This window comes from Callospermophilus lateralis, chromosome 17 (assembly GCF_048772815.1).
Source record: "Callospermophilus lateralis isolate mCalLat2 chromosome 17, mCalLat2.hap1, whole genome shotgun sequence".
NCBI classification, from domain to species: domain Eukaryota; kingdom Metazoa; phylum Chordata; class Mammalia; order Rodentia; family Sciuridae; genus Callospermophilus; species Callospermophilus lateralis.
In genome coordinates this window covers 5,367,121-5,384,684 of record NC_135321.1, presented here as the reverse complement: position 1 = coordinate 5,384,684, position 17,564 = coordinate 5,367,121, and the positions used below count along the sequence as shown (strand labels likewise).

General features: G+C 43.1%; 1 protein-coding gene across 1 annotated transcript; it reads right to left on the bottom strand.

Annotated features, from left to right (window-relative positions):
• Positions 1 to 10,505: 10,505 nt before the first annotated feature.
• On the bottom strand, positions 10,506 to 14,284 carry Cbln2 (cerebellin 2 precursor). The gene is made up of 3 exons (XM_076837158.2): positions 13,928 to 14,284; positions 10,959 to 11,078; positions 10,506 to 10,703 (listed from the first exon to the last, which is right to left on the bottom strand). The coding sequence occupies exons 1-3, from the start codon at positions 14,282 to 14,284 to the stop codon at positions 10,506 to 10,508; spliced, it is 675 nt and encodes a 224-aa protein (XP_076693273.1).
• Between the last annotated feature and the right edge of the window lie 3,280 nt (positions 14,285 to 17,564).

Here is a 17,564-nt window from a genome sequence, read left to right as displayed (position 1 = left end):
AGGAGGCTGTGGGGTCAGAGGACAGTGGAAGGTATCATCACTGAGAAGCTTCTGTGTTCTGAAGGAGCTGTAGCTCACAGGGAAGCCGTCCAGGTCTCCATCCAGCCTGTGTCTTATGATCAGATGCCCAGGGTACCCAGGACCCTCACCCGCTGCTGAAGGAGGCCTCATAAAAGAGCAGGGGATTTCCCATTCAAAGGCTAAGGAGTAAATCCCCTCTCAAAAAGAGCCATGAAGACACCATCCTGGAAGATCCTTTCCTTAGCAGGAGCTAGGGCTCTAACCCACCCTTGAGAATAAACTCACAAGCTTATTACTCTTCAGACAACCCTCCTCCTCCAGAGCACTGGGTTGCATGGCGAGTTAGACTCATCTCTCCTAAAATGATAAATGTTACACTTTAATAGGATTCTTGCTATTAAACAAGCAGGGTGGGCAAAATTAAAGACAAGGCCCCAAACAAGGCTCAGTCCAAAGAGGGCTCAAAGGCCCTGCTTAGATTAGGTCAGGGGAAGAGTCTTTGTTATTCCCAAACCACCATCCATTTACAGTATCCATGGACCTATCCATGCACGCACCTCTGTATCCACCTGTCTATCTACCTACCTAGTCTATTCATGTATGTATTTTGATATTCGTATCATCATCTTTTTTCCCTACATTTATTTCTAATTACAAAGTGTTATTTTATTTATTTATTCATTCTAATTCTTCTCCAAAAGCATATGTACTTTTGAAGTTAAAGCTCATATGTCAGGGATATGATGCACTTTCTGGAAACGTTCCTAAGGGAAATGCCAGAGGACCTGCTGCAGCCCTGACCCAGCCCCTCTGTGGCTGGAGCCTGAGAAGATGTGGAGCTTGACACTGTGTCACAAGAACTCTCAGATGTTTTCCAACTGAAGGGGAAACCACCACAGTTGGCCTCAACATAAACTTCCACAGTTCCAAATAGGATCCACAGACTGTGGCCCCATGTTCAGGTAACACCCCTACAAAGTGATATTGATTATCTTACGGGCCAATAGGCTCAACTTGATAGCATTTGATTTGAACCAATCTGTCCTGAGTTATCTACAGAAAATATCAATATTTTTTATGAAAAGCAATTAAATGAACAAAATCTAAATTTAAATTTACATTCATTTTGGATTTTACTTAAATCTTAACTCACTGAAAAATAAAACATCCCTGTAGGTAGTTGCTGCACATTTATCAGATCTCCCTGTCAGCTGTACCAAGGGAGGGGTCCTTTTTACGCTTCCTACTTGCTTGAAGAGTGAAGAACCGAGACAATTCAGTTATACAAACAGGAGCTTACTTACCCTCCAAGATCAAAGCTCTTATTATAGTTAAATTAAAATATTAATGGCAATTGTTTGCTTTACCTTTTAGGATTGAAACATGATACCATTTCTTTTCATAAGTACCTTAAACAAGTTAAAAAAAAAACTATATTGTTTTTTGGGCTAGGGCTGTAGTTCAGTGGCAAAGCACTTGTATAGCATGTGTGAAACACTGGGTTTGATCCTCAGCACCACATAAAAATTAACATATAAAATAAAGGTATTCTGTCCATCTACAACTACCAAAAAATTTTTTTAAAAAACCTATATTGTTTTTAAAGTATCATGAACACATGAATTATATAAAAAGGCTTGGTAGAGAGTTTAGATGTAACAGTTCCTATTATAAGCCCTTTTCTACGTGGACAATCTTTAGGATTGTGAGTGTGCTACAAAAAGAGTCATGGAAGTAACAAAAAAAGAGAAATTAACTTCAAAAAAAGTTCGGAGATATCCTTTGTGTAGCCTTTTTAACACTTTGAAACCTTTTTTTCCTCTAGTGTACAGGTAGGCTACAACTAAATGCCACTCTCCATCTTTAGAATCTCCCCTTGGCCTAATTCAGTTAGTTTTAAATTTGCTAGTATGCTTTAGGGCAAGGCATGCAATCATTTCAGGAACTTTCTGATTCCTAGTTCTGAGGGAGACTTCTCCAATCAGGCAAGTTTAAAGAGGCATGTTGCTCACCTCAGGTACACATCATTTGCTTAATGCACTTGATTTCTTAGCCTTTGCTCTAGACTCCTAAACAGAGTGATATGTGGACTTATAAAACATGCAACATCGTTGAGAAAATAAACTTTTTATTTACATGCCTGAGTAATTTTGAGTTTGTCTTTGCAAAGAATTCTGGCAAGAGAAATAAAGGAAAAAATGTTTCCATTTGTGTGTGTGTGTGTGTGTGTGTGCATGGGGATGATGACGAACCAGTGAGAGCCCAAACTTCAGTGTTTCTGATATGAGAATTTTGGTAAATTTATATTATATTAAGATATTGCAATTTTTCTATTACAATTATAATAAAGCAGTTATTATATTTGCAGCCTGTAAAATTGTGCTTTTCTAAAAAACAATGTGCTTTATTGAGATAAATGTGATGCAGGTATGGGATTACTGATCGAATGTAGCTTTCTTATTTGACAAAGTGCCTTTTCACACAGTACTGTTCATACTGAGATGCCATACAAACAATAGTTTTTTAAAAAAAGGGTTCTGAATTAGGAGAGTGCACAATTCAAATTGCATCTCTGCAACATATTTGCGCTGAGACCTTGATCATAGCATTTAAAGTATCTGCTGGTAGTAATGTCCTAATGGTTGTAGGGACAGATCACAGCAGACCACTCAGTTCTTTGGCCATATTAAGTGTTCACTATCAGCATTTGGAAGCAACATCATTCTTTCAACACACTTCTCACATCCAGACATCTCTCCTAAATATAAAGGAAGGAACCCATACAATGTACACTCTCATTTTCACCGTATAACTTTAAGAGATCCACTGAGCATTATGGGAGAAAAACCTGGAAGGCCAATCATCTCATCCTTTCATAACAGTTAATTTTGTTTGCATTTGTATTTCAAAGATATTTGAGACATGAACAATGGAGAGAAGTAAATTCTTAAGCTCAAAACATCACAAAATCTTTCTGAAGTTTTCAAATTACACAATTACGTCAATTTGCATTTAGCAAAAATAAAGCCACATTTTTGTCTTTCTATAACTTGATGTAAGGGAATTCCCAGAGGCCTCTCCCTGGAACTTTTTTTGCATACTAATTATGCAATGGCTTAAATCACAGCAGCAGCACCATCTATTGGGGATATTTTTTTCCCCTGAAACGAATGTTTCTGGAATTCTGGAAGAAAATTTAATAAAATAAATTTAGGATCACTTCAGTTCTCCATTAAGATAAAGAGACAAAATTTATTTTAACAAATATTTTTTTTTCTAACAAACAAACTCAGAAATTTATTGAGGACCATAAATAAAAAATCATATGACATCCACTGTTTGGTGCAGTATATTTTGAGACATTTAAAAAAAGAATGAAAAAGTAATAGGTCTTTGGGGAGAATAAGTCTTCCCTAATTAACACAGTCTGACGCACGCATGCCTTTTGCCTGCTAATGACTGGGGAGATGTGGCAATTTCCTTTAAAACTCCAGCCCCTTGTCATGTTTTTGTGCCAAGGTAATTCAGATGCGATGGGTGAAGAGAAGATTAGGCCATGATCCACTGATCATAACTTTCTACTGAATTTATGGCTCCAGCTGGTCTAATTACTCTTAACAATTCTCAATCTCTGTCTGTCTGGGAGACCAGATGTAATTTCTACCTTCTGGTGAAATAAATTCTGAAGATTGAATACAAAAAAATAATTGCAAAACACAGGCAAAATAACTGAGAGAGAGAAGTGTAAGTGAAACTCTATACCCAAGCAAAGACACTGGGTCCATCATCTCTTCTATTGAGACAAGTTTTCAGAATGGCCCAAAATATAGAGAAGGCTAGGATAGTGGTAAATTTTAATTATAAATATTATTCATACTCACATACTCACATGTGCACAAATACATTTGTGCAAAGTTGCAGAAATATAATACATACAGAAGTCATGATTCTACCCATGCCTTCTGGGCTCATAGTTCTCCTTTGTTTTTTTCTTAAGTAAGATCTTTATTCATTTAGTTAATATCATGTACAAACACTAAAGTGCTAGGCATGGCTCCCTGATGGGTCTGTTGAAGATAGACATCAACTACTATCTCATTTGTTCTTTGCTACATGTCTGTTTCTAAGGATTTGACTACTTCTCACATGACTCTGTCATTCCAAGTAACTCACCACCTAGAAGGAAAGAAGAGATCATGAGGTATAAAATGGGCAATTCAAGATTATCCTGTGTTAAAAGCAACGAGCATTCCCTGAGTCTGTCCCATATACTGTAGTACTTCCAAGGCTGGTCCAGGAGCCCTCGTCAGCCATTAGTTGGCTAAAGATCCCACCGTGTTCAGGTGGGGAAGGGAGGTAACACAGGAGCTCTTAATTGAGATATCAACTAATGTTCAGTATTCCATGTCAGTGCCAGAATAACATTCTCCTCTTCATATGTGAAAAATGTAAACTATGTTCTTCACCTCAGCACATAGGCACTCAAAGTTTCCTCCCACACCCTCTCCAGTCTACCCCTCACCATCCATTTAACTTAATACCCTCCAGGCTGATTTTAACAAGGACAGAGTTCTTGATTCACACTGAGTGTGTCTTCATTTTTCTATCATCCTCTGTAAGCACACTATCTGGCCCCTAGGCAACAATAGATATTTTGTGGAATGAAAAAGGAAATATCTACACCTGGTTCCCAAAAGAATAGATCATTTTTATGAGTAATATAATTGCTCTTTCCATTGACAGTGTACAATTCCAGAATATGGTATCCTGACATGGTGCTGAAAATATAAAAAGAAGACAGGTTTTCACGTCCTAAATTTGCTTTTCAGTGATAGACTACTTTCTGGAAATATACTGTTTATGATCTAAAGTTATGTGATTATTTAAACATAGCATTTCAAAGACAAACATTTCATAGAATAGTGCACTCTTAAAGCTGGCTAAAATCTTTAAAGAGACCCATGTAAAAATATTGCAAGTGAGGCATTTTAGTAAGGAAAATTTGCCAAGCGTTACTTAACTGAGCTATATTTTAGATAGTCTTTTTTACTATGATATGCTTAAGTCAGGTGTATAATAATGATAATCACAGAATCACAGTAAATGATCAATTTTTAGTGTAAAGTCAAGGGAATATGTCCTATGTGCTAGGGCACTTGGAAGCAAACGAGATGGGCACATGCATTTTTAAATTAATAAAGTAGGATTCAATAGACGTAAAATAGCTAGGAGATGCACATTGCGAAGCATTGCTTATTTTCTACAACTTAGTGTCCTTTGCAACCTGATATGTAATCCAAGGCGAAATCAGTATTCCTGAAGAATATGGAAGGACGATGGTGAACATGTAGGCACTGCTAGTCAGGATGCAGGACTGGTGGTGGTTCATTAATAAGCCGCTTCCACTCCTTAGCTGGCTCCCCTGCAAGGAGGCATCCTCACCCTGGGGAGTCCTGCTGTAGGCATTAAGGAGAGGGAATGAAGATTCCTTCTCCAAATTAAGTTGTCAAGCAGCTCATTTACAAGACACAGCAAATGCATGTGGGCAAGCTGATGAAGATGGTGATTTATGACGCTGTAGACACTTAAGTGATTCCAGTGATGGAAATCCACAGCAAAACCCACTTAGGAAGATGGAACAGAACTCCTATTATCTGTAGGAGGTAAAATTATGTGCCTTTTGCCCTTGCAAATTTCAAGTTACCCTACTGGGTTTGAGGATGTAAGGAAAGCTCATTTGGTTAAGATTCATATTTCTGTTAATGTTATTATACAAACTCACATACATGACATTTTTTGAAGTTTATAGTCAAGAGATCTTTTAAAAGACTTTCAGCATAACTTTTTCCTATTTGGGGGAGGGAGAGAGGCTACAAGGACTAAATGTGTCCAATCATATCACTCTATGTAACATAACAACATTTGATATATCTACAAAAATGAATTGTTGCCTGACTGTAAAAGCAGTGAATATGTTTTTTGGAGAATTCCATATGCAAAAAAATATGGTTTGAAATGCTAGGCAAATTCATGAACAGACTTGACTAATGATTGTGTCCATCACCAGCTAACCTCTTCCCAATGTATAGAGAAAAAGTTACAGGGCACAAAAAGAGTAAAACAATAAAACCAGGGTGGGAAGAGTATGTTATTCCTTTCATTATGTTTGGTGGGTTTGAGCCTTAAAGGCTAACAAAAATAATTTTAAGACTCTTACGTGAATTTATAAGCTTGGCTCTTAAATTTTAAAATGTTTGTAATTTCCCATTTTAGTAACAAAGTGTCCATTTTGGAAACAGAATCTCAATAAGTAAATTTTCACATAAGCAAAGCGAAAGGACAAAACTCATTATAGTCTTACAGTTTTTACAAGTAATTTTACAGAGTGAACCACTGACCCTTTAGAATGATTCAACGCAACCAGCTTCTATGAGTTTCCCATTTATTTACACCATGTTAAAAATAATAAGAATTCCTTCAACCATGTGCATTTATGCATTAGATTATTATGTATTTCGTATGCCATAGAAATATAAACAAACGTTGACCATTTTATTCACAGCAATGTTATCTTCTTACAACATTTGTTCCTTTATAAAAGATGCAAAATGTGGGCTCAGGAATTGACAGAACAGACTTGGCTCGTTTTGGCACAGCTGAAGCACAGGAAGGAGCAGCCGCTGCTTTTGTTTTGCTTGTAGAAAGTGATTCATCAAATTTTCCTCTTACATCTTCCAGATTCCAGGAGAATATAGCCGATCCATGTAATTTTTTATTATATTACCATGTTAACAGATCAGGTAGGTGTGTATGTAAGTGTATTCACAGTTCAACAGTATGATGTAATAGTTACTATGCATATGCTCACTGTAATTTCCGTAATAACAATACCACAAGTAAAATAAAATATTCAGCAAAGGTTTTGTTTTGCTTTATATGTATATTCTATTTTTCTTTCTGAATTTCAATATAACTAGATTTAGCTAATTCTTTTTTAAACAAGTAAATCTATGTCATCTCTACAGGGTTCCATGAGTTTTCATGCTAATGATAAGTAGGTTTTTATCACATATACTCTGAGCAGCCTTAGAAAGCACACATTGTAGAAATGTTGATCATCTCACTTGCACATAAATAAGTGTATTAAAAATATTAGGGTGCAAAAACGGCTCAGGAATTACAGATGGTAACAACAGTTTCCCGGGACCTGGTGTTGAATCACTGGGGCTGTATTTCAAATTGGAATATAAGTGAAGAAAATGGTATTTCTCTTAAGGGCATTTACAATTTAGCAGAACTAACATTTGTCAACTAAAGTAACTTAATATTAAAATGCCATAATATTAACTATATTAATCAAATTATATGTTTTAAATTGTATCAGAAACGTTACATTTGTGTATTTTTCTAAAAGATGGGCAGTACATATTGTAATATAAAGATGAACAGGAACCCCACAGGACAGCCAAAAATCTCAACTGAGAGTGGAATTAAATTAAAATTTATGCATTGTGATATTATTATCATCCCTAAAAATCAAACTAATGGAACCCTCAATATAGCACTGCAGTTTTAATAGTCCACTGAGAAACATGGAAATTTGCCTTCATGTACGATTACCCTCCTGTCAGATATTCATTTAAAATGATCTTCACAAATTGCATGTTGAAAAAACCTGTCTTTCTGGTAATGCTTCTGCCGCAGTAACACCCACATTACCCCAATGCCCTGTTTTCAAAGCACTTCTGGGGGCCCCTCATAACAGCTCCCGGGGGCGGCTGACCATACAGGGCCATGATCTCACTCTGCAGACAAGAAAACCCATACCCCACTACCCCACGCCAAGGCTGCCAAGACTTGCTGTGGCATGTTACACACCTCTTTTTTCCAATAAAAGGAAAATGCACGTCAGCTTTAGATCTGACCTATATATGTGTGGACCATAACTGGAAGCTTCATATCTCTCAAGATTCTCAGCCAAATCCAGCCTGGACAGACGCCTGGGGAGATGGTGAACAACTTCAGAGAGGCTCTCAGAAGGGCCTTCCTAGTGTCACTGCCCACATCCAAATCAAGAAAGAAGAGGGAAGGGGTGGAAAGAGGTGGAATTGCAAGATGAAGCTGCTTTACTAACATAAAATAAGCTCCTGAAATATACTTAGTTTTAGTTAGGTCAACTGAATAACTAATTTATTAGACAGTATAACCCAATAACAATCAGCATGTAATAAAGGTATCAATACAAACAAATACACTTATTTATATATTAAGGGATAAAAGTAACAAGTACTTATATTGTCCTCTAATGAGGTTTCCTGTTTGTTTTAAACTGAACACAAAGTTAAGGAAACAAGTGAAACAGGATTCAAATAACTGAGAACAACAAAGGGCGCACACTCCTGCTAGCTGCCTTCTATTTCTGTCCCCAGCATTAATAAACAATGCCCACTCCGGGAAGTAAGTCTCCTACTCACAGAAACAAAGGACTCTACAAGACTTTTGGTTGATTTATTTCCTCACAAACTTTGAACTCAAATCAAATTCTATGTTTTACTGTGTTCCTCACTTAAGGACAGTAAAACTTAGACCCTTGGTCAAACCTCTTTGCGTAATCCCAACTGGGTGCACTGGAAACCCAAGGCCTCCCATCCGCACACAGTCTGGAAAGGACTCCTGTGACTCCCAGTGTTGCTGTCTTTTATTAAATTAGCTGTCACTGTTGGATTGGTTCTTGGACCACTTCCGAGACCCTGTGATGGCAGCGGACGGCCTACCATAAAACCTTCTTAATGCTATCACCTCTATGTTCCTCCCCAAACTCTTCCTGTTCGAAAACACAAGTAAAAATTGAATGTATTTAAATATGCAATACCCATCCAGACCCACAGCTGCATCTGCATACATGGGTGCATGTTTGTGTTCGTACTTTTAAAAGAGGCACCCTATGGATTTAAAGTCCCCAAGTCCTTGACACTTGGCCTTTACTTCCCCAATTATTTTGACAGTTGGGAGACGATGCAGAGGGATTAGAGCAAGCCAGACATCAAACCCATTTATTCTGAATTTTAAATTGTGAGTTTTATCAATATTTTGGTTACATTGTTACACAAAGAACAAATTAACATCCTGTTTGAGGTCTCATATTTGATTGCTTTGGGATTAGTGACACTTCCTTGGCATAGGAGCCCTGCACCCATCATCTCTCAGCTGTGTCTTAATAACAGTGTTGCACAAGAAGCATTTGTAAAACTGCTCCCAGGTTCTTTGACCAATACCTTTAGTTGCTGTGGCTTCCAAGTGGCTTCCTGCCAGGTGCCTGCCCCAGTGTCAACTGAGACCTTTCCTTAGCAGATTAAAAGAAGATCCCGAGGAAGAAGGGCTGATCCTGTCTTCTTTGTGGCACCTGATCACTGTGCTCTCTCAAGGTGGATCCAAACAAGGTAAAGCACTCCAGGAAAACAGGGCTGAAGGGATCTGGTCATGACAGCGCCACAAGCAGCACAGTTCAGGCCCACCCAGCAATGCCAGGTTCTTAAAGGATTCCAAGTATAAATTAAAAAAATAAATAAATAAAATAAAATCCAGGTTGCGAGTTCTAAAGATGCATCTGAGAGACTCTCTCAGGAAGAAAAAGCAGACTTGTCCATTTGCTATTGTTACTCTGATAGACAGATACTTTTGGTTTGGTGTAGTCTCATTCAAAACAAAATATACAGGTTTTGTTTTGTTTTGTTTTGTTTTATCTCATCCATGAATTCAGCATACATTTTCTCCCTCCACTCCAACCCCAGTGCAGAAGCTAAAAGTGGGGTAAGGATGGAGGGCCCAGTGTGCAAAGAAAATAAAGCTTCTCAAGAAAACACAAACAACACAAAACAAAACCGCAGTCAGTCCAGTCTTGCACACTTGGCTCCTCTGGATAAAGCACTTCCTGACAGGTTCACAATGCCCCGCCCCCTCCCTTCCACCCAGGGGAAAAGTACAGAATGAGGGTGAAGCCATTCTTCCTCTTAAGGCTCTACAGACAGACAGGGGTCACAGGTCAAGGACTGTCCCACGTGTAGTTCTTTGCCAGGCTCTTGCTTTGAGCCCCGACTGCAACCTGCAGTCCATCCTGGGGTCCACAGCCATGCTCCTGCCACCGGGACAATGACACAAGGTACAAACAAAAGAAGGTAAGTCAATGGTCCCAACAATAGAATCCGATATTGACTTTACAATCACAGGTACAAACTGCTCAAATCGATAATTTCATTTCTCCTTAAGACCTTGTCGTCTAAAACTAATTAGAGGCCAGGTTCCCGAGGAATTGTCAATATTCAAAGAAAATACTGGAGATTTAGGAGGAAATCATTCTTGGACTGCAACAGTCTGACAGAGGCTGGAAATGTGTTGTCCTATTCTGGCAAGTTGAGGGTGTTATGAAGGGGGGATTCCTGCGTCCAGATTGCAACTTCCCCATCATTGGGGGGGGGGGGTTGAGTCTATAGAGGAAAAACCAAGAAGCCCGAGAACGTGGAGTATTTCCAGCCCCCCATGAGGTTGCCCCTCTCCAGTTTAAGGTGCACTTTGTCCTCCCTTTCCATGAGCAGCAGGACTCCATTGCTGGCCGCTTCTCTGGTCACATCCTGGTCTCCTGCAAACGCTGAGATCACTGGGTAGCCATTCTGCATTAAACTGACCTAAAATGCAGAGGGGAAAGCTCAGCAGACCATAAGGAATCCCACTCCCACCTGCTGTTTCCTTCCCCACCCCCATCCTTAGAGCCCACACCAGGGGCCTGATGGAGAGGATCCCCAGTGGGCTCAGGGCCAAGCATCTCTGGAGAGCCCCCATTCCTGTTCCTTAGTTCCTCAGCCTCACAGAGCCAAGGAATGGGCCTTCACCATGAGAAATCATTAACCAGACTTAATGGGCCCCCTATGAAAACTACCCACCTGGATGGTTTGCCTGTTGTACACTTTGACCACATGGAAGCTGAAGCTATAGATCCCTTTTCGCGGAGCTACAAATATACTGGAGGCAAGATCAAAATGGTTGCCGATATTTACTAAGACCTGAAAAAGAAGAGGGAATACAGTACTAACAGCCAGCTGCTGCTCAGCCTGTTTTAATGATGCTCAGACAACCACTGACACCGGTTCCTGCATTAACGCAGCAGCCGGCAACACTGGCTCAGCTCAGCCAGGCCTCCCCAGGAAGGGGGCAGAGCTGAAGTTATACCATCCTGCAGCAGGAACCGATTTCAAACTTAATCTAATATATCATCATTTTTAAAGATTTTTCAACTATGATTTATTCATGCATTCAGAAAATGAGTGTGAATTTGATATGCTTGGAGTCAGGGCAGAGAGAAAGGGACTGGAGACAGACACTAAGCTTGGTAAATACCAGTAGCTCAAGTCTGTTCCTGAGATCTGTGGGTTACCTACCACACCTTCAACATGATGCTCTGTTTCACAAACACAGTTCCATACCTGATGTGGGGGAAAGGGCCATGGAGCAAGAGGCAGATTCAGTGAGATTGCTGCCATAAAAGGAAGCCAGGACCTAACTTCACCTGCCCCCAGGGAAGAAATGGTCTCTGAGATGTGCCCCCACGCCCCCCCCCCATTTCCCAGCCCTTGGCATCACACAGTAGGTGCTCAGTAATGCATACTGAATGAAAGAGCTTTGTCAGTAAACAATGACTGCTGCCTGTTTCTCCTCACTTTCCTCTGAGCAACCTGTTTTAACTGTTAGTTGAGCAATGATGTCATGCAGATGAGTTTCAACAATTAAAAAGAATTGAACTGGTAGCTTGGGCACCCACAGCTCAAACTAAGAGAATTCTACAACATGCAAGAAAATAAATGAGAGAATTAGCCACCTGACAGGAGATCACATGACCCTGTCAAAGGTTTTCCTCAAATATGAGGGGACCAGAGGGTTACAGTATCATAGCAGAATTTGTAGAATGGCAGGCTCCCAGTTATGACCCAACCCCCTGTCAGACATTCTAGACAGAATCTGGCCAATTTGTCCAGATCCCGCCCCCGTCCCTCCTCATATACAAATTATAACTCAGTAAAAATAATAAAATGGCCCACTGCCGCTTTGGTTTCTAAAACAAAAAGCCAACAGCAACAACACCCTACATTCAAGATTTCATCATCTGATCAGAAAATAAGCCTCAGCCTGAGTAACTCTGGTGGTTACTTCTTACACGCTCATGGTAAGTGAACAGCTGTGACCCTGAAAGCAATGTGTGAAGCTAAGGTCCTTTGGGGAACTCCCCAATGTCCTGGCCCCTCCCCTCAGCCCACCTGACTGTTGAAGAGGAAGCCCTCCAGGGCCCCTGCTCTCGGTCCTCCTCACAATGCTTTAAAGGAGAATAAAGACTTCCCCACTTGGGCCCTGAGGGTTGCTCCTTTCCTTCACAGGCCCTCCTTTGCCTCAGTTTTGAATTTAGAAAACTGGCAAATTCACAGCGTTGGTGCAGGTGAAAGGACACCCATCCTGGCCCTGAAAAGTGGACCTCAGTTAAGACCTAGCCCGGCTCAGTTTCCTTATCTGTAAATTAGAATTCTATTACTACTGATCCTGCCCTTCATCACTGTGTTCTTGACACCCCAAAGAAATGGTGGAGGTGGAAATGCCGTGGAAGCTATTGGTAAGACATTGGGAAATGAAAAATAGTTACAAAATAATAGCACATAGAGAACAACTTATTAATAGAGCACACAGTTCCCGAATGCTCTTTCATCGTTATCTCCAAGATTTGGAAATGAGTAAAATATTTTTATATCTTAAATAAATAAAAACATAAAAGAAAAATCCCCCCTCCCCCGCAACACACCCCTTCAAACAGAAGATCCTTAATAAGATTTACAAAATGAATACGCTGGCCTAAAAAGAGGCCAGGTGTGTGTGTGCCTGCTATTGCTCAGGTTCTGGAGCTGACTGGTGGAGACAATAAAGCCACCCGAAAGTGTTCCAGGAGCACAGATATGCTCAGGGATGGCCCAGTGCTCCCTTGTGTGGGAAGGGCTTGGGCAAAAGGATTAGCTGATGAGGTAAAGTTTGAAAAACACTAAAAGGCTTTTTAATTTGTTTCTGAAGAAGAATAGGAATCAACCCCCGGAAGGACACAAAAGGATGGTCATAACCTTCATCCCTTAACACCAATCACCCAGAGAAAGAATTGCAAAGGCTAGACCATGTCTGAGTCTTGATTGCTTGGAACCCAGTGACAGAATTTAAGTGACTTGAGCAAAGTAAGTCACTGCTCTTTGTTCTTATTTTTACAGCTAAATTACATATTGACATATTGTGTACAGGGCATTTGCATACTGTATGTTTCATTTTCTATACCTTGTTTTTATATAGTCATATTATTTTGTTTTATATTTATATAATGATCCCTGCTCTTTATAACCTTCCTCACTTATTTTTCTCCCTACTCCATCTTCTAAAATAAACATCTCTTCTGTGATCTGGGCTAGGCTTTTTGGAGCATTCCTTTTCTGAATGGGGGAGTTTTGAATGCACTCAGCCCTTAGGTTGGCACCTGAATGCCTGAAGATCAGCAACCGCCCCCAGCCACCCACCCTCAGCAAAAAGTAAAACTGGCAACGTTTCCTTTTGGGAAATATATTTCAAATATCAGTTTTACAGGACCTTTATCTTAGATATCTTTAAGGGATTCTCAGTAATCCAAGTGCTCAGTAAACTGGTAATTTAAGAATATGAATGCTGCAATGTGGAAAAGGAATGAACAGAAAGAGAACAGCGAGCCCAAAGGTAGGACAGAGCAGAGGGGAGGGAGCTCCGGGGAACTCCAGGTCGGAGAAAGGGGAACCTCAGCTCTGGCCCCCTGCCCCGCCTTCTCCTCCCCGGTGGCGGGTGGGCAAGCGAGCCGGCTGACCTGGTCGAAGTAGATGGTCATGGTGCGGTTGCTCATCTCCGACGGCTCGTGGTTGGTACTCCGTGTGGCAGAGAAGGCCACCTTGGCGCTGCCGGAGCGCACGGAGATGCCCAGGGAGGAGGTGACCGCGCCATCCGCCGACGGGCTCGAGTCGCACACCACCAGGCACTTGCCCTCGAGTACGATGGGCTCCGTGTCGTTCTGCGCCCGCACCGGGCAGCAGGCTGGCAGCAGCAGCAGCAGCAAGGCCAGCGCCGCCCCCAGGCAGGAACCACAGTCGGCCGGCTCGCGCAGCGCCCCCCGGCGCCCGGGCATGGTCAGCCGCGGCCCGCGGGGGCCCCGGCCGGGCGCCGGCATCTGGGCTGGGGGCGGCGCGCAAGGCAGAGGCAGGCGTGGGCTGGAAGAGCGCCAGGGAGCGCGCAGGATCGCTCTGGGACAGAAGTAGCCTTCTCGGGCCTCGGTTCCCTGCTTTCCTGGTCAAGGCCCAGGGAGTTCTCAGAAGGAGGGTGCCAGCGGACCTGTCAGGGCAGAGAACCCAAACCCTTAGGTAGGGAGGCAAAGCTCGGGGGAGGGGCGGAGGGGAGCAGTGCCAGCGGCTCTTGGGCTCCCTTCCGGAAGGCCGTCCCCCTGGTCTGAGCACAACTGCCCCCATCCCCGACCTGGCCCAACAGGTTCGGAGACAGCCCGAGCGCGCGGTGCTGCGCGTCGGTGAAGGCTCCTGCAAGGCTCGCGCAGGGGTGCGTGAGGTCAAGGACCCGCGACGCTGCAGAACCTCATTGCTAAGACAGAGTCCGAGACCCTGGAGAGGACGTCAGCGCCGCCCCCTGCCCACTCAGCTAAAGGAAGAGGGGGTTTAAGAAGCGGATAAAGAAAGAGAAACTGATTTACCGTCTTCATTTCAGCGGCATTTTCTTGAAAGTCAAACCAAAAAATAAAAAAATAAAAATAAACCCTCCTTTCCCTGCCTTTCCTTTAACCCTCTATTTTTCCGTAAGAAGGTGTCTTGTGGCAGCTCGTTTAAAAAAATAATAATAATTCAATTTTCTACCCAAAGAACAAACCCCGAGAATCTCCTTAGGGTGAATGGGATTAAGAGGAGATAAAAAGCAAAGAGAGGAGAAAGACGGGTGCGGGGGAGACTAAAGCCAAGACCCACTCCCAAGGATCCCAGGGCTACTGATGAGCCCCCTTGGGTCCACCTCTTGGATTCTTCTCATGCAAAGACCTGAGGATTCCACCAACAGGAATCCCAGGCTTTGCTGATTTTCCAGCCCTTGTTTCTGAACCCCGCGTCCGCTCTTCGCCTGTAAATTTCTGCTAACTTATATGCCTTTTGGCACTTTCACCCTGTCCCCTCTTTCATTAAACCAGACAGGTCATTCCGATACCCAGCCAAGAAGCAAAACGCAAAGATGCCTGCCTCCTCACGGCTCTCAGCCTCCGAATAACTCTTCCAGTGTTCTTTCTAAGAACAAGAGAAGTTTATTCTCGATAAATATTCTCTGTCCTCAGTCCCCATGCAAGATGATTGCGATATTCTTCCCTCACCCTCCTCCCTCCCTCTCTCTCTCTCTCTCTCTCTCTCTCTCTCTCTCTCAACCCTAGAACATAGACTTGTGATGGTCCTCATGAAAATGCATGCAAGAGGGCAGTTAACTCGAGAATCCTGGCCGGGTAGGGCCGGGATTTGGTTACCTGGAACATCCATGATGGGCGAGTACAGCTGTCCGCGAAGTTGTTCTGCTTAGAGAAAATGAGGCGAGCGGTAGCTGGCGGGAGGAGGACTCGGAGCGCGACCCTTTCTCCCAGCGCGTGGCCAATAACCGCGCCGCCCCGCCCTGCCGCTTTCCCGCGCCGGCCCGCGCGGGCTCCCGGTACACACCACGCCCCGCGCCCGCGCGCCCCGCGGCCGCCCCGCGCCGCGCCCCACTCTGCGTTCGCCCGGTGCCTCTAACCCATAAGCTTCGCGCCCGGCACTGAGCCGCACCGAGTTCTCAGCCGCACCACGCGAAGCCCGCTGCCTGGGGCTCCTCAGCTGCTGCGCCCAGCGCGCCCACAGCGCGCATCGCTGGCGGGACCTCTTGGCCCTGGCCTTTCCTCCAGACTCCAGAGGGCAAAGCCCAGCGTTGCCAACGCCCTAAGGCCTGTGTGCATAACAGTCGTCCGGGGCTCGGTGTGCCTTCCCGCCGCCCGCATCCCCACCCCGCACTCAGCACCCTGCACCGCCTTGGTCCACCTCTCACCCAAACACCCAGAGCGAAATCCTCTTAGATGCCTTTTTAAAAATTAGGCACCTTCAAAAGCACCAGTGGCGTCTCTTCTTTTAGATTCTTTCTTTCCTTTTCCAAATTCTCTCCAACTCTTAATCTTGAATAGCGTGATCACTTTCATAATTAAGAAGAGGACCAAAAAAAAAAAAAAAAAAAACCAGTTAAAAGACTGGTATGGAGCTAGAAAGCTTTTGAATTTAAAGGTTTAAGGGCCGTGGTTCCAGAATCTCCAGTTTGGGAAACGTCAGGTTTTGGCAAGGATTGAAGAAATGCCTCCCGCCTAGGTTTATGTGTCTGCTCCTCTGAACCTCGGGGCTCCTGGAGCGCTTTGGCACCGCGCTGATTTATTAAAACGTCGGCTCTAAGCTCTAACGACCTGGGTAGACGCGCCGGGTTTCCCGGTTGCGCCTGCAGCAAGGGCGAGACGCACAGGCACGGACGCGGGGCGCCACCTATGGGTGCTGGTGCCTCCCTGCCGCAGGCTGCGGACAAGCCGACTCAGGCAGAACCTTGGGGGAGTCCTAGGGACAAGGATGGGGTTTGCGGATAGTCTCCGTTCTCCCCTAAACGCAGTGCTTGCCTCTGCAAAAACACAAGAACAATATGTAGAATTCTTTCCAGTATCCTTCAATATCTTTGCCTGCGACCAAAAAAGATAAAAAGTGGGGGGGGTACAGCATTTTCATTTTTCAGATCTTTACCACTGACAGACTCTGCCAAGATGATAGTCGCTGCAGTAAGATTGTCTTCGGTTCTACACAAGGTTTGCACGGACTACTGGCTGATAGTCCATACCACCCTTAAACAAAGGTAGTACAGTCTTTAAATGGCACTTTATAACCTGATTTTTTTTAAAAAAAAAAATATTGGTCTTTGGCTTGCATAATAATGTCTTTACTGATAGGCTGATCAGAGATGAACCCCAAGTCTACCAACGCAGTTCATTAGAACTGAACGAATGCATTTCTTATTCTTCCAGATTTCACACGGAACCTTCTTTCCTTTGAAGATTTAGGCAGTATTTGGTTCCACTCTAAGAAATGCGTCTCTTCAGGTAAGCCTTCCGAAGGCCTTTTCTGTTGGCTTTCTCAGGCTGCTCTGTCTTAGAATAGAACTAGCTGTAAGGCCTGTGCTGTGATGAAGCAGTCCACGTCTAACCCATCCAGCTGGAATGGAAGGCTAGGGCAGAGCGAACTCACAGCGCATGGTCAAGTGAGGCAAGCCATTTCCTGGGGGTCGAAGGATATTACAAGAGCCTATGAGTTAAATATATTCTATTGACATAATTTCCAAAACTGTACAGACTACAAAAGACTCCATAATCTGTCATCCCCCTAAACTATATACACTAAAATCCAGACTACACT